Genomic DNA, 24,943 nt, shown 5'->3' with positions numbered 1-24,943 from the left:
GAGTCTGCCAGCTGCTAATGGACATGCCGGGACTGCCACACCACAAAGAGGAAGGCATTGCTCTCCAATTAGCTACTAATCAGCACCTGTCAATCACTTACTGAGATTCTACACTGTAAACACTTGAGGTTAGCATGCCACAGATCTTGTCGTTTTTAGGATGTAAAAGGCACGCAGTATCTAACAACAATAATGCAAGTCAAAAGATTTTAAATTGCCTAGCTGAAATACAAAGGTAAGGTGTTTATTAGGTGTCGAATTGTAGCACACAATATGCGTGAACAGCAAATCTCAGAGTTTATTGATAACTCACACATATTTATATTGGTGTTAATGAAGTTTATACATATTGCAAAAGCTGAGCTCATTATTGGTTAAAGCACACTTAGATCAACCACACCTACTTCTATGCTCTAATGATTATTTTGTTTCTATGTTTACATTCTTGTAGCTATTCTACCTAGGCTATCTTCATTTTCTGGCAAAAGATTTTCTCTTCCATCTTCATGTTGCAGCAAAGGTCACCATGACTCTTGTTAGTGATTGGACACTGATTACTTAATCTCCAGCCAACGGTATCACATCAAAGTGGCCTTTCTCAGCTAGCCAATTATCCACAAAGCTCTCCACAATTAGGCATTGCTCAAAAGCAAGCTATTTCAAGTATTTTTGATACTGGAAGCTCACAAATAGGCTTCCTAGGAATATCAGAAATTTAGAATGAAAATCACTCATACAGTCTGCATTTTCAGATTGGAAACAGCAGTTGTTCCTATGCAGTTAAAGCACACACCCACCCCTATAACTGTTTTAAGATCCAAGAGCCAGGCCCGGCCTCCATTGTGCAAGTGACATCTGGGCTATTCACTACCAAGCTGACTGAAAAGTCAGCAGTTTTCCCGACACTGCCCTTGGGATTGTCCCCAGCGTGCAGCCAGCAAGGTCAGCCACAGATAACAGAGCTGACAATACAGCAGTGCTGCATCACTAAAGACCAAATGATAAGGTCATCACGTCAGCTCTCCAACTTCGCTGACATACATAACCTAGAGCTTAGCAAGGTTTTCCTCAGTTAGCCTCAGCAACAGCTGAAGCTCTGAAAAAAAATTTAAAACTACTATGCTAAAAACTAGTGAAACCCAAGCAGAATGATTACATATTGTTCACACCATTTCAATTACAAGGTTGAGCAAAAACATAAATCTGAAGTATGTTTTCAGAAGTAAGAAAAACTAGTAGGGTAAATGATTGCCTTTCCCTCTGTTCTTTTTTATATCATTTGTCAACTTACCTCCAACAACACCTACACCAACACTACTTCTTCTTGTGTTCATTGGAGCTACATGAAACCACTCGTTAGTCTTTAAGTTGTAAACTTCGACTGATGACAAACCTATGAAGACAATATAACATTTTCTCTATAAATCTAGGTGCAACATACTGTCTAGTTTTCAGGAAACTCTTCATATCTGAAAACTCAAATTATTTCATTCTAAGGATTGTTAAATACTGAACAAAAAGCACAACCTTTTTGTCCTTTAGAAGGCAATTACAGTCAACCCAACTTTATGTCTGAAAATGGGCAAATTACTGAAAACTTCTGTGGAGCTGTGAAAACTTCTTCCCGGGTTTATTTCCTTTCTTTTTAATTAAGACACATGCTTTCTCCTACATATTCTTCTATAATAGTTATTAAGCAAAAAGATCACTTCTGCACTAATTGTTTAGTGCATCTAAGTAGAGAATGAACAGTGAATGTCTAAAGCCTTCTCACAGGTCAGAAAAAGCTGTTTATAATCTTATTTACACTACATGAAAATGCAGAAATCAATTTCCTATGCAAACAGGACTAATTTTTCTCTCGTATCTTCCACAAGTTAAGGACTCTGACTATAGAAGGAATACTGGAAAGGAACTTGCCAAAAGTTCACTAGTCTTTAAGCCTGAACACTTAGGAGCAAACAGTCCACTTTTCAGGTAGGGGGATGTGACGACTTAAGCACATTCCACACCACAAGATGCCAGGCTACCCTCATGCTTGGTTTCACCACAAGTACCAGCAAAAAGAGGCATTAAAATTTGAAACAATAATGTTAAGAGTAGTCAAAGCTATTCATAAGTGTCTCAGGCAAACATACCTGTACTCCCATCAAATCCTCCCACAGCATAAAGAAGGCCATTTAATACAGCTGCTCCCAGTGTGCTTCTCCTGTCTTGCATGTTAGCAACACTTGTCCACTGGTCCTTCACTGGATCGTAGGAATCTACTGTACGAACTCTCAAAGAGCCATTGAAACCACCAACAGCATAAACCATGCCTCCCATGTACACCATTCCTAGAGCAGGGACATGGGAGGAAAGATGAGTGTTTCAGTCTCTCTGCCAATTAACTGTATTCTGTAACTGTGTTCTGTACTGTTCTAGTACGCAGATACTTGACACAAACTACAGTATTCACTACATTTGTCGTGCTTTTGACAGTCCCCTAGAACCACACTTCATTCAGATTAAGCCCTAGAATTTCTAACACTTTTTCCTAATAGTGCACATTCCTGAATACCATGCTTGCTGAATTTCTTCTTGCTTAAATTGCTCAGCTGCTTTAAGATCACATGTTCATGTTTTCAGTAGTGGATTATCACTGTTTTACATTCTTTATATAGTTTAATGAGATTAGGGTATTTAATAGCAAAATTAATCCTTATTACAATGCATTAATATTTAAATTTATTTATCCCTTGTTTCTGTAGGAGGTAATAAAGCATTTCATCCTACAGATTGCAAACTGAAGTTCAAATTAAGCACAATTGATCAAAGTTGTATTGTTCCAGATTAGCAAGTAATTCAATGATCAGTGAAGTCAAGGTTTAGCCCTTCTTAGATAAATATCTCAAGTACTGTTCCAGAGAACATACAATGCCTAAATCCTGAAGCATTACCAACCACAACAAAAAATTAGGCTTCCTTACCTGCTCTACATCTTCTGGAAGGCAATTCAGCAACCTGATGCCAGCGTTCTTCTTTAAAATCATAGCATTCAACACTGCGAATTGCCTTTGGAGCCTGTCCCCCAACTACCATCATCAACTAACAGGGAGATAATAATAATAATAATAATAACTGTTAGTTATCTGCATATATGAGAGCACCTGAAAGATCAAAAGAATGTTTAAAAATAAAGCAAGCTTCTGTACAAGAAATAATTGGCTGTAATAATTGTACAAGAAATAAATGGCTCTCCTATAGAAATTTGAGTCTTGTCAACCAGGTCAAATTAATTGCTAGGTGTTTTTTTAAAACAAATGTAATTTGTAGTTATTTTGTCTGGAGGAAATACCAAGGGTAGAAAAGCAGCAAGCAATCAGAATCTCGGTAAAGCTCCGACAAAAGAGGGAGACCCTGCTTTATCTTCACATCCTCTTATGATCTCAGGTATGAGAATTCACCATCTGTGATGTGTAATGAAGCTGTGACCATCCATCACATAACAGCCTTACCTTGTTCTTCTAAGAAAAATGAATTGAATCTCCTATTCCATTATTACCATTTTCACAATAGTACTATGAGAAAACTTTACTTCATTGTAAAGAAGAAAGTATCTAATGTTTGTTTTTTGCTAAGATGAACTAAAGATAAAATAAAAAATCTCAACACAGAAACTTCAGTCATAGACATTCTTTGTTTTGGTTTGGGGTTTTTTGATTTTTTTGTTTGTTTGTTTTGTTTATTTTTGGTTTTTTAAACAGGCTTACTTCTCCATAATTGTATATTTCTCAAAATAGCTGAAGCACTTACTAAAAAATGTTTTCTGGGAGGGCAAGTAGTGGTGATTCTCTGTGTAGGTGGGAGGCTAAAACATCTATGTCATAAGTAGCATGGAGTGTAAAGGTAATCACTTGTTACATTTTTATGATAAGTAATTCTGATGCAATTTTTTTACACAAATACCCCAAAACACAGTCATGGTCTCATGAAAGTTTTTAAAATGCAGTTTGAAATAGTAGATACATTAGAAAAACAGGGGCCTTACCTTTGGAAGGCTGGCAGGTGTTCTCAGTTTTGTCCGTGTGCTTTTCATCAATGCCCGTTGCTCAGTTGGTAGCAAGTGATACTTCATAGCTTCAATGAGGTAATCTTTGCAAGCACTGCTGTTCTTAACCAGTATTTCCTCTTCAACTCTCTGTTTATTAATAGAAGTTTAACAAGGTCTGAGCATGTTAAGGAAGTAAAGCAGAAATCAGAGTCCAAAGTGTATTAAAGCTGATGATCTATCACACAAATGCAGATTAATCTACTTGTTAAGATTGTAATTTAACCAGTAGGACACAAATTTGTGTTGGAAATATGTAGTCACTAAAAAAAAAAAAGTTAAAATATGCTGATTGTTAATTAGCAAGTGGAAGAATCAGTGATAGGCAAGGTAAATCACTTTTCTTACAATTGGGCACATTTCTTGATTTTTTAAATACAGACAGTACAGAATATTTTGAGGCGGAAGTAGCAGAGAATAATTTAACAAATTAGTACGCCACCCCACAACAAGAAAAACCACAACAGAACACAACAACAAAAAAACCCCAAATCCCACCCAAAACAACCCACACAAATTGGAGATTTATATCACAAAACCAGAATTTTTAAAATAAATACGTACCAAACTACTTATACCTACTAAGCAGTGTTAATACTGAACTCGTATTGTCAATCTTAAATATTTGGCCTGACACCAAAATATCCAAATGAGCTTATAAAATTTGAAAAAAAATATTTTATCTGAACCAGGTAATAGAAAGCTTCCTTTGTCATTAATTCCTAATCAGCTTAAACAACAGATATAATTCTGAAGCGGAAAATTCACTTATGGGAACAAATCCTTGATCAAAAGATGGCATTACAAATGAAACCTAACCTGATCTCAGCAAATTACATTGTTCAGATTCCTGGTGTGGTATGACATGCACTCAGCCAAACAGATAAATTACTTACATAAGTCATTCTCTACATGGCAATCCCTCACCTCAGTGGGTGGATGTGCACATGAGTATGTGGTAGTGGCTGTTTGTTTACTTTTTCTATCACTAACATACTATTGACACTGTTGTTGAAATTTAAAGTTATTGATCTGGCATTAAAATAACGAACAGAAATATTCACATGCAGAATAATTAGTATTAATTTTTGCTTACCTGGACTAAATACTCCCGGGAAAGCAAAGGCAGCCGAACATGCTCCATCAGACGTGCCATTAACTCCTGCCTTACATCTTTGTCATGGTTTACCCAGGCTATCACTGCTTCAAATACCTTCCAGAAAACAAACAAATCTAGTTCTTTGACTTACAGGTTCATAAGCATGAAAACATTAGTGTGCCTCCAAAAATAGTTTTGCTTATTCTAAAACTCCTAATGTAAGAACAGATGACAGTGGTTACAGGTCCCATTATTTCCATATTTATCAACTATAAAATTATGAAGGTGCATTATCTGGTCTCTTTTTATATCTACTCCTCTACTGGTGTTTCAAGGATAGCTGTGCTACATTGACAAAATGCACACAGTGACTTCACTGATACTGAAAACTAGGCAAACAAACAACACAGCAGCAGGAATATTACAGTCCTCATGCTTTTCTTCCTTTCTTGGAGAACTGACCTGCCACATCCCCGTTCAAATGACCTATCATCATTGAATCTTAGCAGGACAAGCGATCCTAAGCCTCGTTTTGCCTGCATTGCACAGTAGCTCATCATTCACTAGAGCATTAAAACCTTAATTATACTCTACAAAAGCAGCATCACATGTATTTAGGTGATAGATCCAGACCTTTGGGCTATTACAGGAACAACAACATAGCTTTGCTAGTTGCTGTTTAAGCAGATAGTTCTTAGATTCAAAGTTTCAAACGTGAAACACTGCCTAACTGTACAAATGAGTATTCAAACACGCTTTTGTACACAATTTAGCCTCATTTGAGTACAACTACAAACTTCTCGGAAAAAAGAAATTCAAATAGATCATAACTGAATTTAAAAATCTCAAAATTAATGCATCCACAACCTGAAAGTCATTAGAGGTTTACAGAGACAGCCTGGGCTCACTGAAGAGCACAGTGTTTCAAAAATAGCTTTAAAAGATTGAGATCTAGGCTAAAGGTGAGCCAACACACATTAAACTCTGGTTTGGTAATAACAAGCTGCCATGTCATCTCCTGTGCAACCCACATATGTTCAGTTAGGTTAAACAGCTCACATATACACACAGAGCTTTAATACCTTTGTGGGACTGCTGATGTTAAAGTTAGTAAATGGCATATAATAGCTCTTCAAATTTGAAATTATTTATTCCTTGGTAAACCAAACTCCTGTGGATATGACTCAGCACGTGTTCTGGTTGTTCTGCTTGAAGATGAGAAGGAATTTCCATTTAATGTAGTTTTGGTTTTGGGGTTTTTTTCCCAAAGAAGGTAATGTGATTTAATATAGTTGTAGGATTTTTAAGAGTTGAGACTAGTTGTCAACATCAGACTGACAACACTTTTGGGAAGCATCCTTTAAACTTGAGCACAATACCTGCTTAATTTCGTTAATGAAACACAGAACACATCTGAAAAAGGGCACAAGATCAGAAGGAGCAAGCTCACTCTTTCACATGAAAGGATAAAAAGAATACTGGGATACAGATTGTCTTACCTTCTCCTCTGAGGCAATTGTGAGTTTGTCACTGGATATCAGACTGCACACCTGCTCTACACCAAGATTGAGGTATTCTTCACTAAGCACAACATCAGAAAAGTGCTGTTCTGTTTGGGGGAAAAGAAATACACTAACATACAGCAACAGGTCTCCACATGCTTAACAAGCATCAACACAGAAGGGGAAAACAGAGGAAAATGAATATGCAAGCTATTTTATTCTATCTAGAAGTAATATATTGACTTAAAACCTCTTCTATAAGTTAAAGCTTGGTCTCACAAATAGCTTTTATATTTAAATATTCCTTAACTGAAATATTAAAGCACATTATACTAAAAGTATTGTAGCAATTTTCAGATGCTTGCTTCATCTCAGAATACTTGTCTTTGAGAATTACCTAAGTCTCATTTTACTAAATTTGTACACAAAAATACAGAAAAAACACTCCAGAGTCTTTATACTCTGTATGTATAAAGAGTTGTTTTAAACATGTTTTAAATTTGAAGTTTGACATGAACAATGGTTGATTCTTTAGAACCAACCAGCAATGTCATACAACAAGTCCTGGTGCATCTCTCAGAGCTTGTCCAAGGTCATAAAATATTGCATATTGCAATCTCTACAATGTGCAGAAGGTCTGTAGATTTTCCTAATTTTTTTTTAAACCTAATTTTTTAAACCTTTTAAACTTGAATAAAACTGAAAAAAATTAGAGTTTCCAAGTTGTCATTCAGTTATTCAGTTGTCCCCTCCCTTCCTTAAAATTGCTTTTTATGGCATTATTTTGCTTAAAAAGTCATTCCATTCAGTAAAATTATTTCTCCCCTTCTTCTGCTATTCTTAACAGAAGTCAGAAGGGACAACTGTTACTAAGAACTTAAGAACTGTCTCAAAATTAGAATAAATAAAAAGAGGCCAGCAAACATACTCAAACCAAAGAACATTTTATAGTCTTTTCAATTCCTGTATTAGTATTACTGTAACTGAGACTCCATACTTGAGAAAGTTGCCTAAGTTGTTTAAAAAAGTTAAAGAATGCTAAATGCTTAAGCTCAAGAAGTCTAATTCTTCAGTTCAACATTGCAGGGTACAAGAAAACAGCTGTTTTAAATGCAATGATCATCAGTACAAGACCCTCTAATTCTGCAGCATTCTCTCATGATGGACAGGTAGTAATTTCTGCAGTACTTCAGGCAATGGGAAAGAAAGGATGAAAATAAATACTATTGATTTTTATAACATCCCCATTACTTTTCCACTCTCCAAATCTTCTAGTATCTGTTTGCTTTTCAGAAAAATATGCAGTTTCTCAAGCTAAGTATCTGATGAGTTTTATTGTTTGCAAATAGAAATTGAGAAAGATAATTTGTATAGATTACCTTTACAATAAACTCCAAATTTTAGGTGACAGTGTCACAAACCAGTATGCCTGACTGTACTGAGAAGCTGAGTTTGGAGGCAGGCAGAAATGCATCCAAATCTCAAACAAATCTGAGGTTCTGAAGCACTGTTCATCTTTTCTTGAGAAATACAATGCAACAGTGGAACACATCCAACAGGATATATTTCATAAATCAGAAATACCTGGTTGATTTTATAGACTCACATACAAAAGCCTTGCTTTTTAAAAGTTTATTTAGATTTATGTCTAAATTAAGTAGGATTAAGCATTAAGTAGGAAGATCCACCCTCTAAACCAGGAGAAGCGAAAGTTGAGAATTTTCAAAGTAATACAATGAATGTGAGGCTGTCTCCAGTTTTCATGCTAGACATAAGAACTATAGAAGAGAATAAAAAAACCCCAGTGCTTGAACAAAAACTGTTTTACTGGATGTCAGCCTCTTAAAACATAAAACATGGCACATGGTCAAGGGAAGGAGTGAAAAAAGGAGAAACACTAAACCGAACTATTCAATCTACAGCTATAGATCCTCAGGTGAATGAATTATGGACAAAAGAGAAATAGAGGGGATTTCTACATAAATTTTAGTCATCAAAAAAGAGGTAAGGTGAAATAACTTGTCTTGTAAGAATCAGATCCCTTGTTGTCTAGCAGACCATCATAACTGATTGATAGATAACATTTGGCAGAAGCCAGTTGCAATTATAGCTATGTGTATTATTTAATGTAATTAAAAATGGAAAAATAATAAGGAAATGTAAAAATCAATTAAATCCACCAATGGCAATTTATGTAATGCTGGTTCAAGTGTTGAAGACAGAAGGCTTCATTATATATAAAAAACACACTTATGAAATTCAAACTTTTTGCATCTTTTTAGCGAGAAGGATATCAGCATCTTTGAAATAACATGACTCGGTACTAAAATTTCCAGAAATCACACTTGTATCCTCTTTTCCCAATAACGATGAAAAATAGTACTGGAGGTGCGTGGATTTTTTTGCCTTCTGGGTTAGGATTTTTATTATTTCATATTACAGTTCCCATCCTGAGAGCTTCAATAATCTGAAGATATTAACATCAAACATGATGAACATTATGCTTAAATGATTAAATATTTCATGTAACTGTCCCCTGTAAAATCTCACATTATCTTGGTTTTTATTTAGTGCGTTACAGAACATACTTCTTTCTTTATGAACATCTCTTAGAGAAGTAAAGAGAGAACTACCCATATGGAAGTTTCCATGAGAGAACAAAATAATTTTTTTTTCCCAAATCAGAATTTTCCACACAGTATGCAACTTTGACAAATTTGTACTGGAATCCTGCCCCATTTCTTGCCTCTTTACCCAGAAATTGAAGCCAGCTGGCTCTAGAGTCTGGCAGCCTGAAAACAAGCTGGCTTAGGACCTGCAGAGGCTTGGCTTCTAAATTCCCACTTCTTAAGCAAATAGAGTCCTACTTCTTTATTATCAAGACTAATCTCTGACTTACAAAAAAAATATCAATTTTAGGACGATTCTAAAATATCTGTTCCAATTGCATATGAAAAACAGATTTTCACATTTTTGCAACTGAGTCAGTTTCTATCTGAATAGCTAAAGATCTGTCCTTGTCTGCCCTGTGCCAGTAGGGTGGGACAAATGAAAAGAAGTCTTTAACAACAGGAAAAGGCTAGTAACAAAAATGTCTGGAAGTACAATAAACAATGCCAGCATGGAAAGCATAGAAAGAAAATAGGAGCTGTAAATTTACCACTTTTTGGTATTTGTAGTTGAGTCTACACATGCACATTCAGCAAAAAGCACTCGACACCTATCCAAAAGGCACACAAGTCTGGCTATACAGATAGTGGCATTAACTTTATATTTTTCAATTACATAGGAAGGAAAGCTACATCTGAAACCTGCCCAGGATATTTTATGCTTTAAACATTTATGGATTAATTCACAATGTCACACTGAGATTTTTTTGGCTTGGGACAAAAGGCCTTTGCTATTGGCCTATTTTAAGGCACTGGTCAAACAGGAACCCCAGCTTTGCTGCAGAGGTATAGACACAAGTTCTGCCAATTGGAGAACCAGCAGAAGCTAAAACTGCAGAATCACATTTTTTTCCAAAAAAGCTGATTTATTTGCAAATTTTATACTTAAAAAACTGTTTTTAAGAACATCATGAAATTCACAACAGCCAAGGCAACAGCAGCATAGCAACAGACATTGCTACTCAGAATAGAATCATAGGAATGATTCTGACAACTCCATCCTTTGCATGCCAGGCATATGGATGTACACAAGAACAGTCCACAGAAGACATGCATGCTTCCAAGGCTTGCCAGGGCTCAAGTTTCAGACTAAGAGCACCAGAATCAAGAATGCTGTTATCCCAAATACAATGCAGCAATCCCTGCATCACAAAACACGCTAGGGTTCCCTAACAAAAGAATCTTTAACATCTCAGCACAGTGCTAAAAGCCAAAAAAGTTCACTGTGCCACTGCCACGGGTCTCCCAATGCCTGTATGCAGTGGGTGAAATACCTTATCATTCTTTGGTTAAAACTAAGAAATGTGTCAGGACATAAGCACTGACCTGGGGTCTCTCTAGTCCAAGGTGGCACACCTCTTCTCATTAAAAGGTTTTACCAATTTATCTTCAGGTTGTACATAACATTACAACACCTATATAATGCACCTCCTTCTCAGGAAAAGTTGTTATTTTGTGAACATCCTTTAACACTACATAAGACATATCCCAGACCAAAACTGAGGACAGACTAGCAGTGCTGATGCCACATACTCTTCCTAGGAATCCTCACAAAAGGAGAAGAGGCCTCAGCTGTACACAGTCTGTGACTGTGCAAGTGTAACAAGACCCAGAGCAGGACTGCTTGCTGGAACATCACGAGGACATGTGGCATCTCCAAGTTAAATTGCAACAGAAGCTCATTCCAAGTAACCTGTATCAATTGTCCACTATTTTCAGATCACAGGTGCATATAAATGACTCTCCTAGAGATCTTGCTCTCTGCTGCAAAGGACCAACCCACCACAGGAATATGAAGCTCCAAATTTAATGAAAGTTGTATTTTCATTCCCACTGGAAGGAAGTTCTAGAGTTTCACTTTTCTAATAACTTCTGATCCATTGGCACCCATTTGTTTTTATATTATCATTGTCTATTAGCAGAACTATCTCGCTGCCTCTTTTTTCTAAACCCAAAGTAGCAAATGTAACAAAATAAAGACTGGGAGAAGTTACAAAACAAAATACTTTTCATTTTCTCTGGCAGGAAAATATTTTCACTACCTTTTTCAATCTAATAATCCTTTTCTGTACTCATTCTAATTTCTGGAGCCTTAATCCCAAAATGTGTGCTCTGGGAATTAAGCTGCCTGTGATACAAAGCTTAACTCTGAAATGGCACAGCCATGTATTTTTGGCTTAGACTTTGAGAATTTTTTTTCATATGTAAGAAAGCTGTGACAAAGTACAAAGAGCCATTTGAGATAAGAACAGGGGAAAAAAGAAGCTATGATGGCTGAGATAAAGGCAGTAAGTAGCCTGAAAATTCAAGAGCAAAAACATTGACCTGAAAAGGTATAGAACTGTATGAAATGAAATCAGGGACTCAGCAGACAGAAATTCAGCAAGACTGATGATGAGCCAATTCCAAGGAGAAATGAAGGCCAACGCTTCCTCCTTGGATCCTTTTATCAGGAGTACTGAGCATTCTGGTGCTCAGTCTAGTATCTTGCATGTCCCAACTAGGACCAACAAATAGCTTCCCTCCTCTTTTCACTTGTCTGTGCTCTGCTTGCAGACACTCGCTGTGCACAGCAAAGGATGCCTGAACAAAGTGACCCAGGGAAGGAGAGCTAACAGGTAGACATAATTCCTATGCTCTCAAAACATATTTAACCAATACTGCACTCAAGGTCTTGCCAGGGTCTTAGAATCTTTATTTCTAGAAAGTAATCTATACAAATATTAGCTTCAACTACTAAACAGAACAAAGATTGTTCAGAAGTAACTTAAGTAGTTTAGAGGTTCAGTTTAGAAATAACTAAGGCCCAGTCAGAACAGAAGCTGGAAAAAATAATTTAAAACTCAAGCAACAGCTGTATCAAAATGTGTTCCCAAAAACATTAAATATCTGAACATTAACTCTAGTTAATAAATGTATGTCTTGCTTCCTATTTCAAAAAATGTAATAGCTTTTTGGATTTAATAGTGTATTACTCAAAGACAAAAGGATTTAATTAAAACCTTTTGCATAGATGTCTAAATAGAAATACCACAAAGTCATTCAGTCATGTGCACACCACAACTTCATGAGTAAGGTAGGCATTACAAAAGCTTGTACTTTCAAAAACAACCTGAAAAGCTTTTGAATTTTTTAATTGATATATCAATCATTCTTGATAGAAATACTATAATCTCCTGTGAGTTAAAAAAATCTATACCACAAATCAGCATTTCTAGGAATGAAGACAATTGAAAGCATTCATCAAAGTCCTTGCCTTTCTGAGCTCTAAATTTATTCAAGGCAATAAAAAGCCTATTATTTCAACCTGATTTGAAGCACTTAGTGCTCTATTTCAGGAAAATATTCAATTTTAACTCTGTACTAATTGTTAATTATGCTAATTGGTCACTGTACATTTAAGGAAAGTTATGAAAAGCAATGCAGTCATACATATTTTTTTTTACAGCCTTATCAGGACATTTAATTTTTAATTCTCTTTTTTTTATTGCTCTTGATCTAAGCCTGACAGTGCTAGGAGGAAGAAGGCAGAGCAAAGAATGGACCTGACTATGCATTCTGACTACACACAGCATATTTATCTCAAGAGTGAGAACAGACTGTGCATTGCTTTAAAATCCACCCCACAGACACAGCAAATACACAGTAGGAGTTGAGCTGGCAGCTTGTCATACAGGCCAGCAGTACTCCAAGAATATGATGACAATAAGGGAAGCTTTTGGGGGGAATTTGACGGAAATGGAAGGTGGTTTGGTTACAGGAAATATAAGGTTAGTACCAAGCATGAAAATAGGAGAGCTGGAGAGAAAGATTCAAGTGGATGAGACTATAGGTACCCTTTAGAGTAAGAAATTTCAGGTCTTTGGCTAGATGAGCAGGATTTTCAGAAGATAAGTTGATTACATAATACCCAACATTACATTTCTTGCTTCTTCACTGGTGCAGTGCAGGGTCTACCCCTCTTTTCAATGCCTTTTTCTTTTTTCTTCCCCCATGTAATTCCTACATTGACTTATGGTAGTTGTCAGGATTTTAATTCTTCTTTCCCAATTTCCTCCCCTAAGTGAGGCTGCAAGATTTTAAACAGAAAGCTAGCTTCTTTCTGCATTGGAAATGGCTTGGACCCTGCAGAGTTAGAATAGTCTGTGAAGATGCTGCCCCATTCAGCTTAAATATAACTGTGGGCCAGCCAGCACATTTTCTTTCTCTTGAAGGCATTCAGATCAAATGCAGTTTTCATCAGGAGATACATGTCTGCAATACCCTGGATAAAATTCTGATTCCTCTGAATCCCACCCACACTGACACACATCAATGTGTGCTCCAGCAATGAGAACTTGCCTGCATATGTGTTGGCCTTGCTCAGAAGATCTGTGCATGCATGCATGTCAGCAAAAGCACGAATCCCCAGGCAGTTGATAGGATGAAGCTGAGATTCCAAAAATTCACAGCAAGTCCTCTTCACATCCTGCAGTTGCAAGAGACCAGCTGCTGGGAGCAGTACCTGAAAGGAGAAGCAAGAGCTGGTTAATGTCCCAATTCAATTCTGATGCTATACAAGAGTATTGTGAATATTAAGAAAACAAAATAAACCATTAAAAAGCCAAGACCAAAATAAAGAGGAAGATTTCAGCATTCTGTAACTGAGGAAGTTAAAACCCAGCAGGAGCATGATTTTACCTCCCTACAGATACCATTTAGAATAACAAGCAACATCTCTACCATTGTGTTCACTGGGGAACTCGTTCCACAAACTGTAACTCACGCTTTATTTAAACTCTTCCCAATATTCATTCACAAGTTCCCTTCTTGCATTTCCCAGCATTTCATAATTACATCTCATTTCCAAGCCTTCAGTGTTGGATATTTTTAAAAGAAAGTTTTCTAGACCATGACAGAATATGTAATCTTATTTGCATGCAAGCAGTGGACATTGTACCATTTTTTTTTTAATCACCATCAAATATAGGCATATTTATGCAAGAGATTCCAGTAATGACAGAATTCAGACTTCCCCAGAAGTCTGTGACCATCTTGGAAGAATAATAATTCAAGACTGTCTGGCAATCAATATAGACAGGAAAAATAAAGGATCATACATTTAAGAAGAGTTTGCTTTGAATATCAACTGTTAATGAAGGAGAAATGAAGAAAAGACACACACGCGATTGCACTCAGATACACAGACTATTACTAAGGAAAATACTTAAAAATTAGTTTAAATCTTAGATAATTCTTGAAAATATTTAGTAAGTCTAACAAAGTAAGTGGAAAAGATGTAATAATGATAGAAGTCAGTGTTATGCAATTCCAAACAACTCTAGTAAGCTTAAAGGTTATTAATTACAAGGTTGAAAGAGTACAATGAAATAGTTTTATTTTAGCATATGTTTATATAAATGTTAAGATAATATCACTAATACAATTTATATTATCAGAACACAGTATGATTAGTTATAACAGTGAATAGATAAATTCACTTGCTAGTTAATTCTATGATAAGATATAATCATTAACTTACATAGAAAAAATCAATTCCAGAAATCTACTACAAGTATTTATTTACACAGCTTGCCCCAATGAAGCAAACATTTCATACCTGATCACAAATTTGGTAACTAATTCAAGGACAGTCTTAGATAATTTTAGGCACATTATCAGTATAGTTGAGTAAATATATAATTCTGAGAACAATCCTTGACTGAATAAATGGATCCAGTAGAAAAATTTGTAAAATCATCATCAAATCAGAATACAAAATGGAAACATGAAATTTGAGAATGGCATGGAGAAAATAATTTAATATTTGTATTCACAGTTACCCTGGCATACCTATATGAACAGTAAAGGAATGTTACAAGAACCAGATTACTCTTCATTATGGGAAATTTACTTCAGTTCTGAGATCACTGTAACTGAGCTTGCAAAGTTAGAGATTTCAATACATTTTAATTATCAGAAAACAAAACATTCAAGTCTAAATGTATTTTACATTCTGCTGCTAAAAAGGAAAAGAGAAGCAAAGTGCATCAAATTTATCTCGTTGAATTACACATTGGGCTTTGGTTACTAGGCAACAAGAGCTGTGATAACATCCAGCTATTTTCATTTGTACCTATAGAAGTGTTGGTCTGAAAGCCATAACAACCTGCATTCAAAAATACAGTTCCATCATAGTCAGATTTACTCTGCTGAAGCCAGGGACAGAACTAAAGAGGGATGAAATACCAAAGCAACCCAAACTCCTCACAAATCCTTCAGAAAAAAAGAAAAGAAAAAAAAATACTATATTAAAATTGCGGTACAGATTAAGTTTAATTGCTGCTGACTCTAAACTGGTCAGTTACAGCTCAGATCTGTTCCAAAAATAGCCAGCAGAGGGTATCATAACTTTCCTTTAAAGATCAAAAATACTGTAATGCGCATACTGCTTTGTACTGCAAGAAATGCAGAGGTGGAAAAAAATCTCCGATTTCTTGAAAATATGTTCTATGAAAATATATTCTCAACATGGCTAATTTTTTTATAATCAAAGAAAACTGAACACATTATTACTACTGATGGCAAATAAGAAATTAGGTATTCTCTTTCTTTGTGTCAAAATCGTGGTGATGAATCTCAGAATGACTGCTAGATTTCCTAGAGCAAATTATTTAACCCTTATGAGCCTGTGAAGACTCTTCCCTGGTTATTTTCTTTTGGTTCTCCTTCCTGCAGTGACATGCCTATTCCCAAAGCTCTGTGCACCCATCATGCCAAATACATCTTTCCAACCCCACTGAGAAAAAAAGGACTGTGACCAGGTGCAAGTATTTGTTTTAAAATCCACCTGCAATGTCACCTGCACAGTCAGGAGGGATCTACTTAAGCCTGGAATGTGGGTCCATGTTTTCACTGGAGTAAATTCAAGCCCTTCACAACTCAATTAAATCATCAACCTGTAAATGAGGCTGCTGCCCTTTCTTGTGGTCCTTCAGGTACCTGCCAGGAATATGTCAAGGGCTAAGGGTACTAATGATGCTTGCAGCTTTTCTCCCTCCTGTTTTTTCCTAACAGCATTATGACTCTGTTCATCTTTGTGCAGCTGGAGACATTCACCTCATGTGGCTGAAACCTGTGTTGAGCTTGAAAGTGAGGAGCAGCTGGAACAGGCAGGCACCTCTCCAGGTGCTCACAAGCCCACCAGCTCAGCAGGAACACACTTACAACAGTCCCAAAGAGATACAGCCTGCCTGAGTGATGAACAAACCTCCACAAGGAAAGAAGGCTCAGAGGAGATGGGCATGGGTGGTGAACTCGAGGAAGAAATACAAGAATGAGCATCTAGTGCAAATTTATGTCCATATAAAAGGGACTGGAGGGTGACTTTTCCTTTAGGTATATGGCTGTACCAGTAAGTCATCAGGTTATGCAAACAGCCTTTTCTAAAATAATTACTAGCAGGTAAGGTGTCCCCCCGCTAGTCAGGCCAGCACGGGGAGAAGATCGTATGTGACACAGCTCAGTCTCACAAAAAGTGTAAAACCAAAAAAGCAACAGAAGGAGCTCTCCAGAGAGCCATAGGCTTGAGAGGGCTTTAGCCCACACATTCCTTCCTGGTGAACTGGAGATGCCCTCCATCCTGGCAGTGGGCATGTGTAGATCAGTAATGGGAATCACTTTTGCATAGTGATCCAAATGTATATTTCAAGTGCTGTGTCATGCTTGTGTTGTGATTTCAGCACATTGCAGTATGTCTCTACTAAATCAAAACATAACGCTATGTAGTACCAAGTATCTTCAAAACAGTAAATTTCATGGCAATCATTAAATGTCCCCCAAGGACTATCCAGAAGAAGCTGGTCAGAGCAGCTGCCCTGGAGTGCCTCCATACCAGACAAGGGTATTCATCCCACCTGAGGGCTGCTAGATGACCTGACAGGCACAGCCCCTTGATTGGTACCACTTCTTCAATACACAAGGTTTCAGCGGCTGCCCTGCTGGTTGAGAGTGGGGGAACAAGTCCAGTGGAAGGAGCCACCAGGATGATCAGAGGGCTGGAGCATGTGATATTACAAGGAAAAGCTAAGAAAACTGAGTTTGTGCAGCCATAAAAGAAAAAAAGGGAGACCTTATTACGGTCCACAGCTACTTATTGTGAGGGTATAGAAGAGTGAGCCAGAGTGTTCTTGAAGATGCATAGCCACAGAACAAGGAAAAGTATGAACACAGGAAAATCTGACTGGAAAAAAAAAGGAGTTAGGTTGCTTTTTCTGTTTTGTGTTGTGTTTTGCTGGGTATTTTTTAAGTGAGGCTGATTAAGCCCCAGAACAGGTTGTCCCAACCAGCTGCAGAATCTCCATTCCTGGGAGATATTAAAAATTCAGGGAACAGACCTCTCAACATGCTTTTAAAAAGCTCAATAAAAAGTAAAATTTAAATTGATTAAAGCTTTCTGCTGGTTAATTTAAATCAATTTGATCCAGTAATTTTATATCCATCCAAGCTGTCCTCTTTGCATTCCTTTTTGTACCGTGAAGTTCTCCTAGACAGACCATGTTGTGATACCTGACATATGAAGATGCTGAAGACAATATTTTCTTCAATACTGCTTTCAAATTTCTTGTAATCATCTTAAAATTTCTGCCAGGAATATTTGCTGAAATTCAAATTGATACCCACCAAAACCACATTAAGATCAATATAATGTCAATAGGAAAATAGTGACAGATCACATTGCAGGTTTTGAAAACAAGATCCCACAATATAAACAAACCCAAAATTTCTCAGAACACTGAAGCATTTTTCAAGCAAATAAGCCAATAAAAATCAGAGCAGTGTATGCCAAGAGAAATGAATAATGTGCTGTCTAAAATAGAAATTCCATACTTTATTGCATGGAGAGGAAAGAAAACAGATCTGAGACATTAGGAAAGATACTAATCGAGGAAAGCAGATGCATGAGAATCCAAACACACTGTAATACAATATAGAAGCTCACAGAAGAGCAAGTTAGCTCCTCTCTAATCACAGATATTGTGTATTTTCAGTTACAATATTAAAATGAGATAAATTTCAGAGAACAGCAGTTATGTTAATGCCTGTAATAAAGAAATCTCGAGGAAGTAGATTAAGGTATAACATTTATTTTTAAGTTTTAAATAACCATTTCAGCAAACTAAGCTCCTTCATTTGCTGTTTACATTATCATAGCACGGGGAAGAAGGAAATTAACATAGTGGTTAAATATAACCCAAATGATCTTATTTTTTTTATTCTCATCTACATGCATCTGTGCCGTAATTAAAACTGTGGTTTGTAACTGAAGTGTAATCTAAATTCTAGTGAAATCATTCAGCACAGCATTGAAATTATGCTATTTGGGAGTATGCATACAAAAACACTAAAATAGACACAAATATTTTAAGGCATCGGTGGGACAAAATGTGGAAGTTTCAATTTTGGAAAATTCAGCCCTGCTTGAATTTCTGTCTGAACAACATGTGCATGTTAAGCACGGTGTTCCAGTGTTAAAATACAAAAATAAGAGGTTGCACTGGAATTAAAGACATGCATGAGCTGCAAGTTTAGAACATGATGTCATGAAGCCTATGAAGTATACCTTCTGGATATCTTAACATCCTCAAGGCTATTGCACAATGAAGACATGGATGTATTAATTTTTCCTTTAGCTTAATGAGCCCTATGCAAATAAAAATCAGGTGCAGGTGGCAGTTTCATAGCATCACAGGAGGGAATCAGATCACAAAACAGTCCCATTCCCTCACATTCCCCTTGTACTAGATACAAATTGGTAGAGCACCATTTCAGTAGAAAATGATTGAATAATCATGAAAATATCATATTTTAAATTATTGACATGATCTAAAAAATACTAAGCAGCTCCCAGCTTGGAAATCACTGTGACAGATTCAAATGAAGGATAAGGAAGAAGTAAGTGTTTTACATATCTGCTTTTTAACTTGCATCATAATCTGCACTTAAGAGTCCACTTCAGTTAATGACATGCAATTGATAGGAAGTAATTTGCTCAAAAAGCAGCTTTTGAAGAGAGAGCACCTTAAAAGATTAGTTTGAACGAACGACTAGTTATTAATAAAAACAGTAGGTACAGAGGTGGGTTTTCTGTTGTTTTCTTGGGGTTTTTTTGAAAGGGGTAGTTGTGGAAGTTTTGGGAGGGATTTGGGATGCAGTTAGTGGTTGCTGAAGTGCAGAAACAAGAATTATGAAGAAAAAGAAATTACAGAAGAGTCACTTATTTAAGTAATACACTATAATGAGGGATATCCATCTAGTCTACAAGGGAGAACCATGCAGTCTTGCTTGGCTTCAGGGTTCTCCTACTTCTTCTCTACCAGAACAGTGCCTTAACCACCACATGAAAGTACATTTTGGCATAAGCTTTCACACAAGAGAGACAGATTGATTTCCTAGTCTGATGGATATTTTTGTTAATAAGCAGAAGCTTCACCTTCTTCTCTTAACACATACTGGCAATAGAAATTAAACATTCTCTCACTTGGAGTAAAACATAATGAACCTAAAAAAATTTTAAAGTTTTACATTTTTCTTTCAGTGAAAAAAATTGCAGACATTTTGATTTTATAGGAGCAAAGTTCTTGATTTGAAGTTTGGCCACTGAATTTAAGTATGTGTATAGTAAGTAACCTAAAATGAATGCTCAGAATCCTTCATCATACTTTAATTAACTCAGTGTTTAGAAGATTACACAGCTGCATAAAAACACCATCATATTTTCTTAGGGACAGCATAATTTAAACAAGACTAAGTCGAGTCTGAACAAAGCTACTTCTGATATTGTGTCATTCAGGAACTGGACAATTTGTTCTTTAATTACAGCACCAGAAGTGCTATGCAGTCAAATCATATACATAGCTACCCTGCAGAAGGATTAGGAGAAGCTGAAAAGATTAAGTAGGCAGGATAACATAACTCACACTGCATGGTTTGCTTTCTTCCTGTAAAGGCTGACCCACATAAAGAATCGCTGCATCAGCTGGCGCTCGGAGCTTTCAGGGAGCTTCTCTGCCATGGCACTGAGCTGCAGCAACTCAGCCTCCAGCACCACACCAGCCTCAGCCCACACCCCACTGACACACACAATCACTTCGGCTATGCCAAAGATTGCTACGATAGAAACGTCTTCAAAGGATTGCCGAAAACTGAAGATGCAAAGGGTTGACAAAAAACTAAAAATGTTCATTTGCTGTTTCCTGAAGTATACAAAAAATCTTTGATGAGCTGGGGAGAGGGGAAGGAAGGAATTGTTGGTTTGCTGGGGGTTTTTGTATGCTACAGGATGACTTGTGACAAACAAGGTTTGTTCTCCTAGTATAACTAAGCATTTTCTGGCAATTTAAAAGAGAGGGCTTGAAAGGCCATTTGCAAAATCCTAAACCTGGGCAGGAAGCAAACAGCAGCATAACTGGGATAGTAGATTGTGAATTTTGCTTGCTCTATTATTTCATTCTCTGGTACAGAATATATATACTACCAAGTCTTAAAGTAATACAAAACCAAGAACTAAGGACAACAGAAATAGCATGAAGTAGAAATTATTTCTGTGCATGGTGCTTATCTTCAATACAAAAATTATGTCAAGATTAACATCTAATATGCAGTAAATGGTCCTTCAGTGGACTCAAAACACATTTGATTACTTCAAGCTTTTACCATAATTATGTTTTTGTAATTTATTAAGATAATCTTTTACTTATCACTCAGTTTCCTACAACAGACCATAATTACATTCTAGAAATGTCACGGAGGATTTCTTCAAAAAAAAAGCATTAGACTTAGTGACAAATTTCATAAATGCTTTAATCTAGATGTTGTGCTTTAAAAATTCAGGTATGTAGAGCAAAAATTCCCAAAGTAAATAGCATCTACAGCTTCCCATTTGATTTTTCTTTGCAGATGCACGTTTAGTACATACATTTCACGATTTAAAGCACAACCAATATCAAGAAAACAGAAACATTTTCAAGGAAGCCTTTATGCATCTTCCACCTTACATGTTGCAGCATGTCCTGAACCTACCTGCAGGTAAGAGAGGTCAACTGTGCGGTCTCTTTAAGTGACTTCATTTACTCATAATAAGCACCTTGAATTTTACAGGGAGGTGGACAAGCACACATGCATTCATTTGAGCAAATGACCTCTGCACTTTAAGTTGGCAAGGGCTACTTTTCAGATTTTGCCACAGGTAGCTTTATGGTCATACAAAGAAATAGAGACATGGATGCCTACAGCAAAAGTTGTAGCTGAGACAAAAGTAGCTGCTTTCATCCAACTTGACTAGAAGCACCTCTAGCATTGCCTAGCAGTGGGATGATTTTCAAGACTCAGAAAAGTCGTACAAACTGTCAGTCTGAGAAGGCAGTTTATACTCCTCCATTATTAATGTTTAGCTAAAGGGCAACCACATCCTAGCAAGGAAAGATGAAGGCATCAGGTTTTGGGATCACAAAACTTGTGATGTCAATACTAAATGACTTCTGATTTACCCAATGGTCATCATATCTGATACTCTTTTTTTCTTCCTTTTTTTAAAAATTATAGAATGGCCTGGGTTGAAAGGGACCTTTAAGATCACCTAGTTCCAATCCCCTGCTACAGACAGGGACACCTTCTATTAGACCCTGTTGCACAGAGCCCCATCCAACCCAGCCTTAAACACTTCCAGGGATAGGGCAGCCACAAATTCTCTGGACAAAGAGTCTATTCAAGTCTGTAAACTCTTTTAGGCCACACCGTACTTAGAGCTTGTTGCTGTAATTCTGCTCAATGGAATCCCAATCCCAGGTGGACCATAAAACAAAGAGTTAAAAATATCTTCTAGGCTAGTCTAAAATTTCACAGTTTTCCAGAAGAATATTTATGTAATAGGTAAAATCCAGACCTTCTAAAAAGAAAAAACAACACTTCTCCCTAATCAACTGCACGAGAAAAAAGAGAAATCTCAGTTTCCTTCTACAGAAATGGCAACATTTTTGCCTTTGTCTAGCTCTGCTACAACCAGCTAAGGATCTCCTCCACTCTGGGTCACACTGGAAGCAATTTTGGCATCTGGTTTGAGACAGAATCTGTTATGTCCTCCATCCTTCCCCAGTATGTGGTTAAACCCAGTATTTACTGAAATGAAGCTTCACAGCACTGCTCTGCTTCCACCAGCGCCATCCCTTCCCCTGTCTTCCCCTCTTCTGAGGAAAAGGGGAAAAGGAAACCTAGGATGGAGAAGATTAGAACAGGTCAACTTAACCCAGATCTGTACCTCATATAGTCTCACCTAACTAGGGAGGTAAACCTTAAGAGGTGAAAAAACCTGCTTTGAAACACTATCTAATCTTTGCTTTGATAATGCTTTGAAACACTGTCTATCTAATGGTAACACAGGTATCATTTCCAGGGTTCACAGGTAATTATTTTCAAACCAACCAGCACAGATAGAAAGCAGCACTGCTCACCTTGGTACCCTAAGCAGCTGCACTTATGCATTTTGCAGCAATGTTCTATTCATTTAGAATTGCACTCACTCACCTTAAACATACCAACAACTCCATCGATGTACATATATGGTTTTGTGCACTCCTCTTTAGGTATTCTAAAGAAAAGCTTGTTATCTTTCAGGATAAATTAGTAACTCACTCTTTCACCCTTTACAAGTGTATGTAGAGTCTTTGAAACAAATAGACACCGGAAGAAAAATAAGAGTCCTATTTTAGTCAACTCACAGTCAACCTAGAAAAGGCCTGGATTCCCTTCCTCTCTCAAATGACAGCTTTTCCATGCCTTTAATGGCTTTAAGCCTTTCCCCAAAGCATGCTATTCCTGTCATATTTTAGACCATCCAACAGTGTTCCAGGTGATAATGCAGATTTCTACAGTGACATACAGATAGTGCTGTGCCATTTTTTATGCTCAGATTTAAAGACACTATTTTACAATAGCAGAAGTTTTTCTAAGGTGACTTCAGTATGTTATTCTATACTAGGAAAAGCTGTTAATGTAAAACATAGCAATATGTAGGAGTAATTCAATTTTTTTCTCTCCATGCATTACTTTACACTTTCCAACATTAATTTTGGTCTGTGATCATGATAGCCTGACATCTAGCTTAGCTAGAAAGCAGTGAGATTTTCTATTTTTGTCTGATCTTGAAAAAATACTTAAACCAGTTCATTACCTACATGTTTTGCTACCTGCTTTCCAAGACTAAAGGAAATAGGTCCTTTGGAAGCCTGTGACACATTACAATCACTTTGATAGCAAAACCCGACTATTTATTCCTATTTGTTCCTTTCCTCCCTAGGGATTTTTGATCTATTTATTGCTCATCATGTGACAATTTAGGAGGGACTATAACTAACTTGACTTTCAAAAGCCTTTGATATGGTTATTTCTGGACCACTCTAAGAATTACAGAAGGTTTTTAGCTATGCACAACTCATGAATAGAATTCTGAAACATATGAAAAGTTTGAACTTTCCTTATGTCACCTGCCACTAACAAAAAACAAATCCTTGATAATCTCTATAAGACTCAGGATCACTAATGACATTGTGATTTACTAAAACATGAGCTGAAATTCCAAGGAATAGCCAGTTAGAGACCATAACATTTTCATACAGTCTCAGCCACCTTGCTTCAAAAGTTTCTTTTCTGTGGGTATGCAAGGATTATTTTTACAAATATGTCTATAAAATCCTATTTGCTCTAGTGATTGGATGTTTTTATTCATTTGGTTTTGCACTTCACCTTTTGACCCTCTCTCTAAGCCTATCCTTGATGTGTAAGAGGACGCACCTTGCACAGTCTGTTGGCGTAACTGGGACTTTCTACCTTAATTAGTTTTTGGCACCTTTCTCGTGCATGGCTCTGAAAGCCCACATGCTCTCCTAAATCACTCATTTAAGAAACAATATGCAGGAAATGAATAGATGTTATATTTAGAGCTGAAGTGCTGAGTAAAAGTGTTTTATTCTTTTTATCATTTAAATTAAACATGCCTGTTTAAATCCCTCGGTGACTTCCCATTCACCTCCCACAGTAATCAGAATCACATGCTTCTGAAGTGCAGGATTACAGATCAGTATCTCTTCTGTAACACACTCCTGCCTCAACCCCACTTCCCTCTCACCCCATCACCTCCTCCAAGAGTTTCTGATTCATTCCTTGGCTCCTGCTTAGACCATGCTGACATAGCCAAGCTACAAGCCTCTTCACTGCCTTTGCCCACAAGTCTCTTCCAAATAAGCAGAAACAAGTGGTTTCATAAACCTCAACCCACATTCTCCCTCCCACAAAAAAAAAAAAAAAAAAAAAAGAAACCCAAAAAACAAAACCAAAACACAAAAAACCAGAACACCCAAACATCTTCTGAAGGTACAGAGATTTTGAGACAGGGGAAATCTGTGATTCAGTCCACAAGACAACAATCTCTCTCTGGAAAAAGTATGACTCTCTCTGCCTCCTACACACACTGGCACTTGATAGTCCAAGACAGTCTTTTACAGTCTTGGGACAATTTTAATTCACTCCTCATACCTTTTGATCCACATTT

General features: G+C 36.8%; 1 protein-coding gene across 3 annotated transcripts in view; it reads right to left on the bottom strand.

The window, feature by feature from the left end:
* KLHL2 (kelch like family member 2) overlaps nt 1-24,943 on the bottom strand; it is a 54,577-nt gene that overhangs the window by 6,594 nt on the left and 23,040 nt on the right. For all 3 annotated transcript variants that reach the window (XM_066548245.1, XM_066548246.1, XM_066548247.1), the window contains 7 exons: nt 13,702-13,864; nt 6,689-6,798; nt 5,187-5,303; nt 4,031-4,180; nt 2,970-3,087; nt 2,139-2,336; nt 1,292-1,393 (listed from right to left, as the gene is read on the bottom strand). In XM_066548245.1, the coding sequence (XP_066404342.1) occupies nt 1,292-1,393; nt 2,139-2,336; nt 2,970-3,087; nt 4,031-4,180; nt 5,187-5,303; nt 6,689-6,798; nt 13,702-13,864 (958 nt within the window). The remainder of the gene's footprint in view (nt 1-1,291; nt 1,394-2,138; nt 2,337-2,969; nt 3,088-4,030; nt 4,181-5,186; nt 5,304-6,688; nt 6,799-13,701; nt 13,865-24,943) is intronic.

Source organism: Molothrus aeneus, chromosome 4 (genome assembly GCF_037042795.1).
Source record: "Molothrus aeneus isolate 106 chromosome 4, BPBGC_Maene_1.0, whole genome shotgun sequence".
In the NCBI taxonomy this organism is placed as follows: Eukaryota; Metazoa; Chordata; class Aves; order Passeriformes; family Icteridae; genus Molothrus; species Molothrus aeneus.
This window is presented reverse-complemented; position numbering and strand designations above follow the sequence as displayed.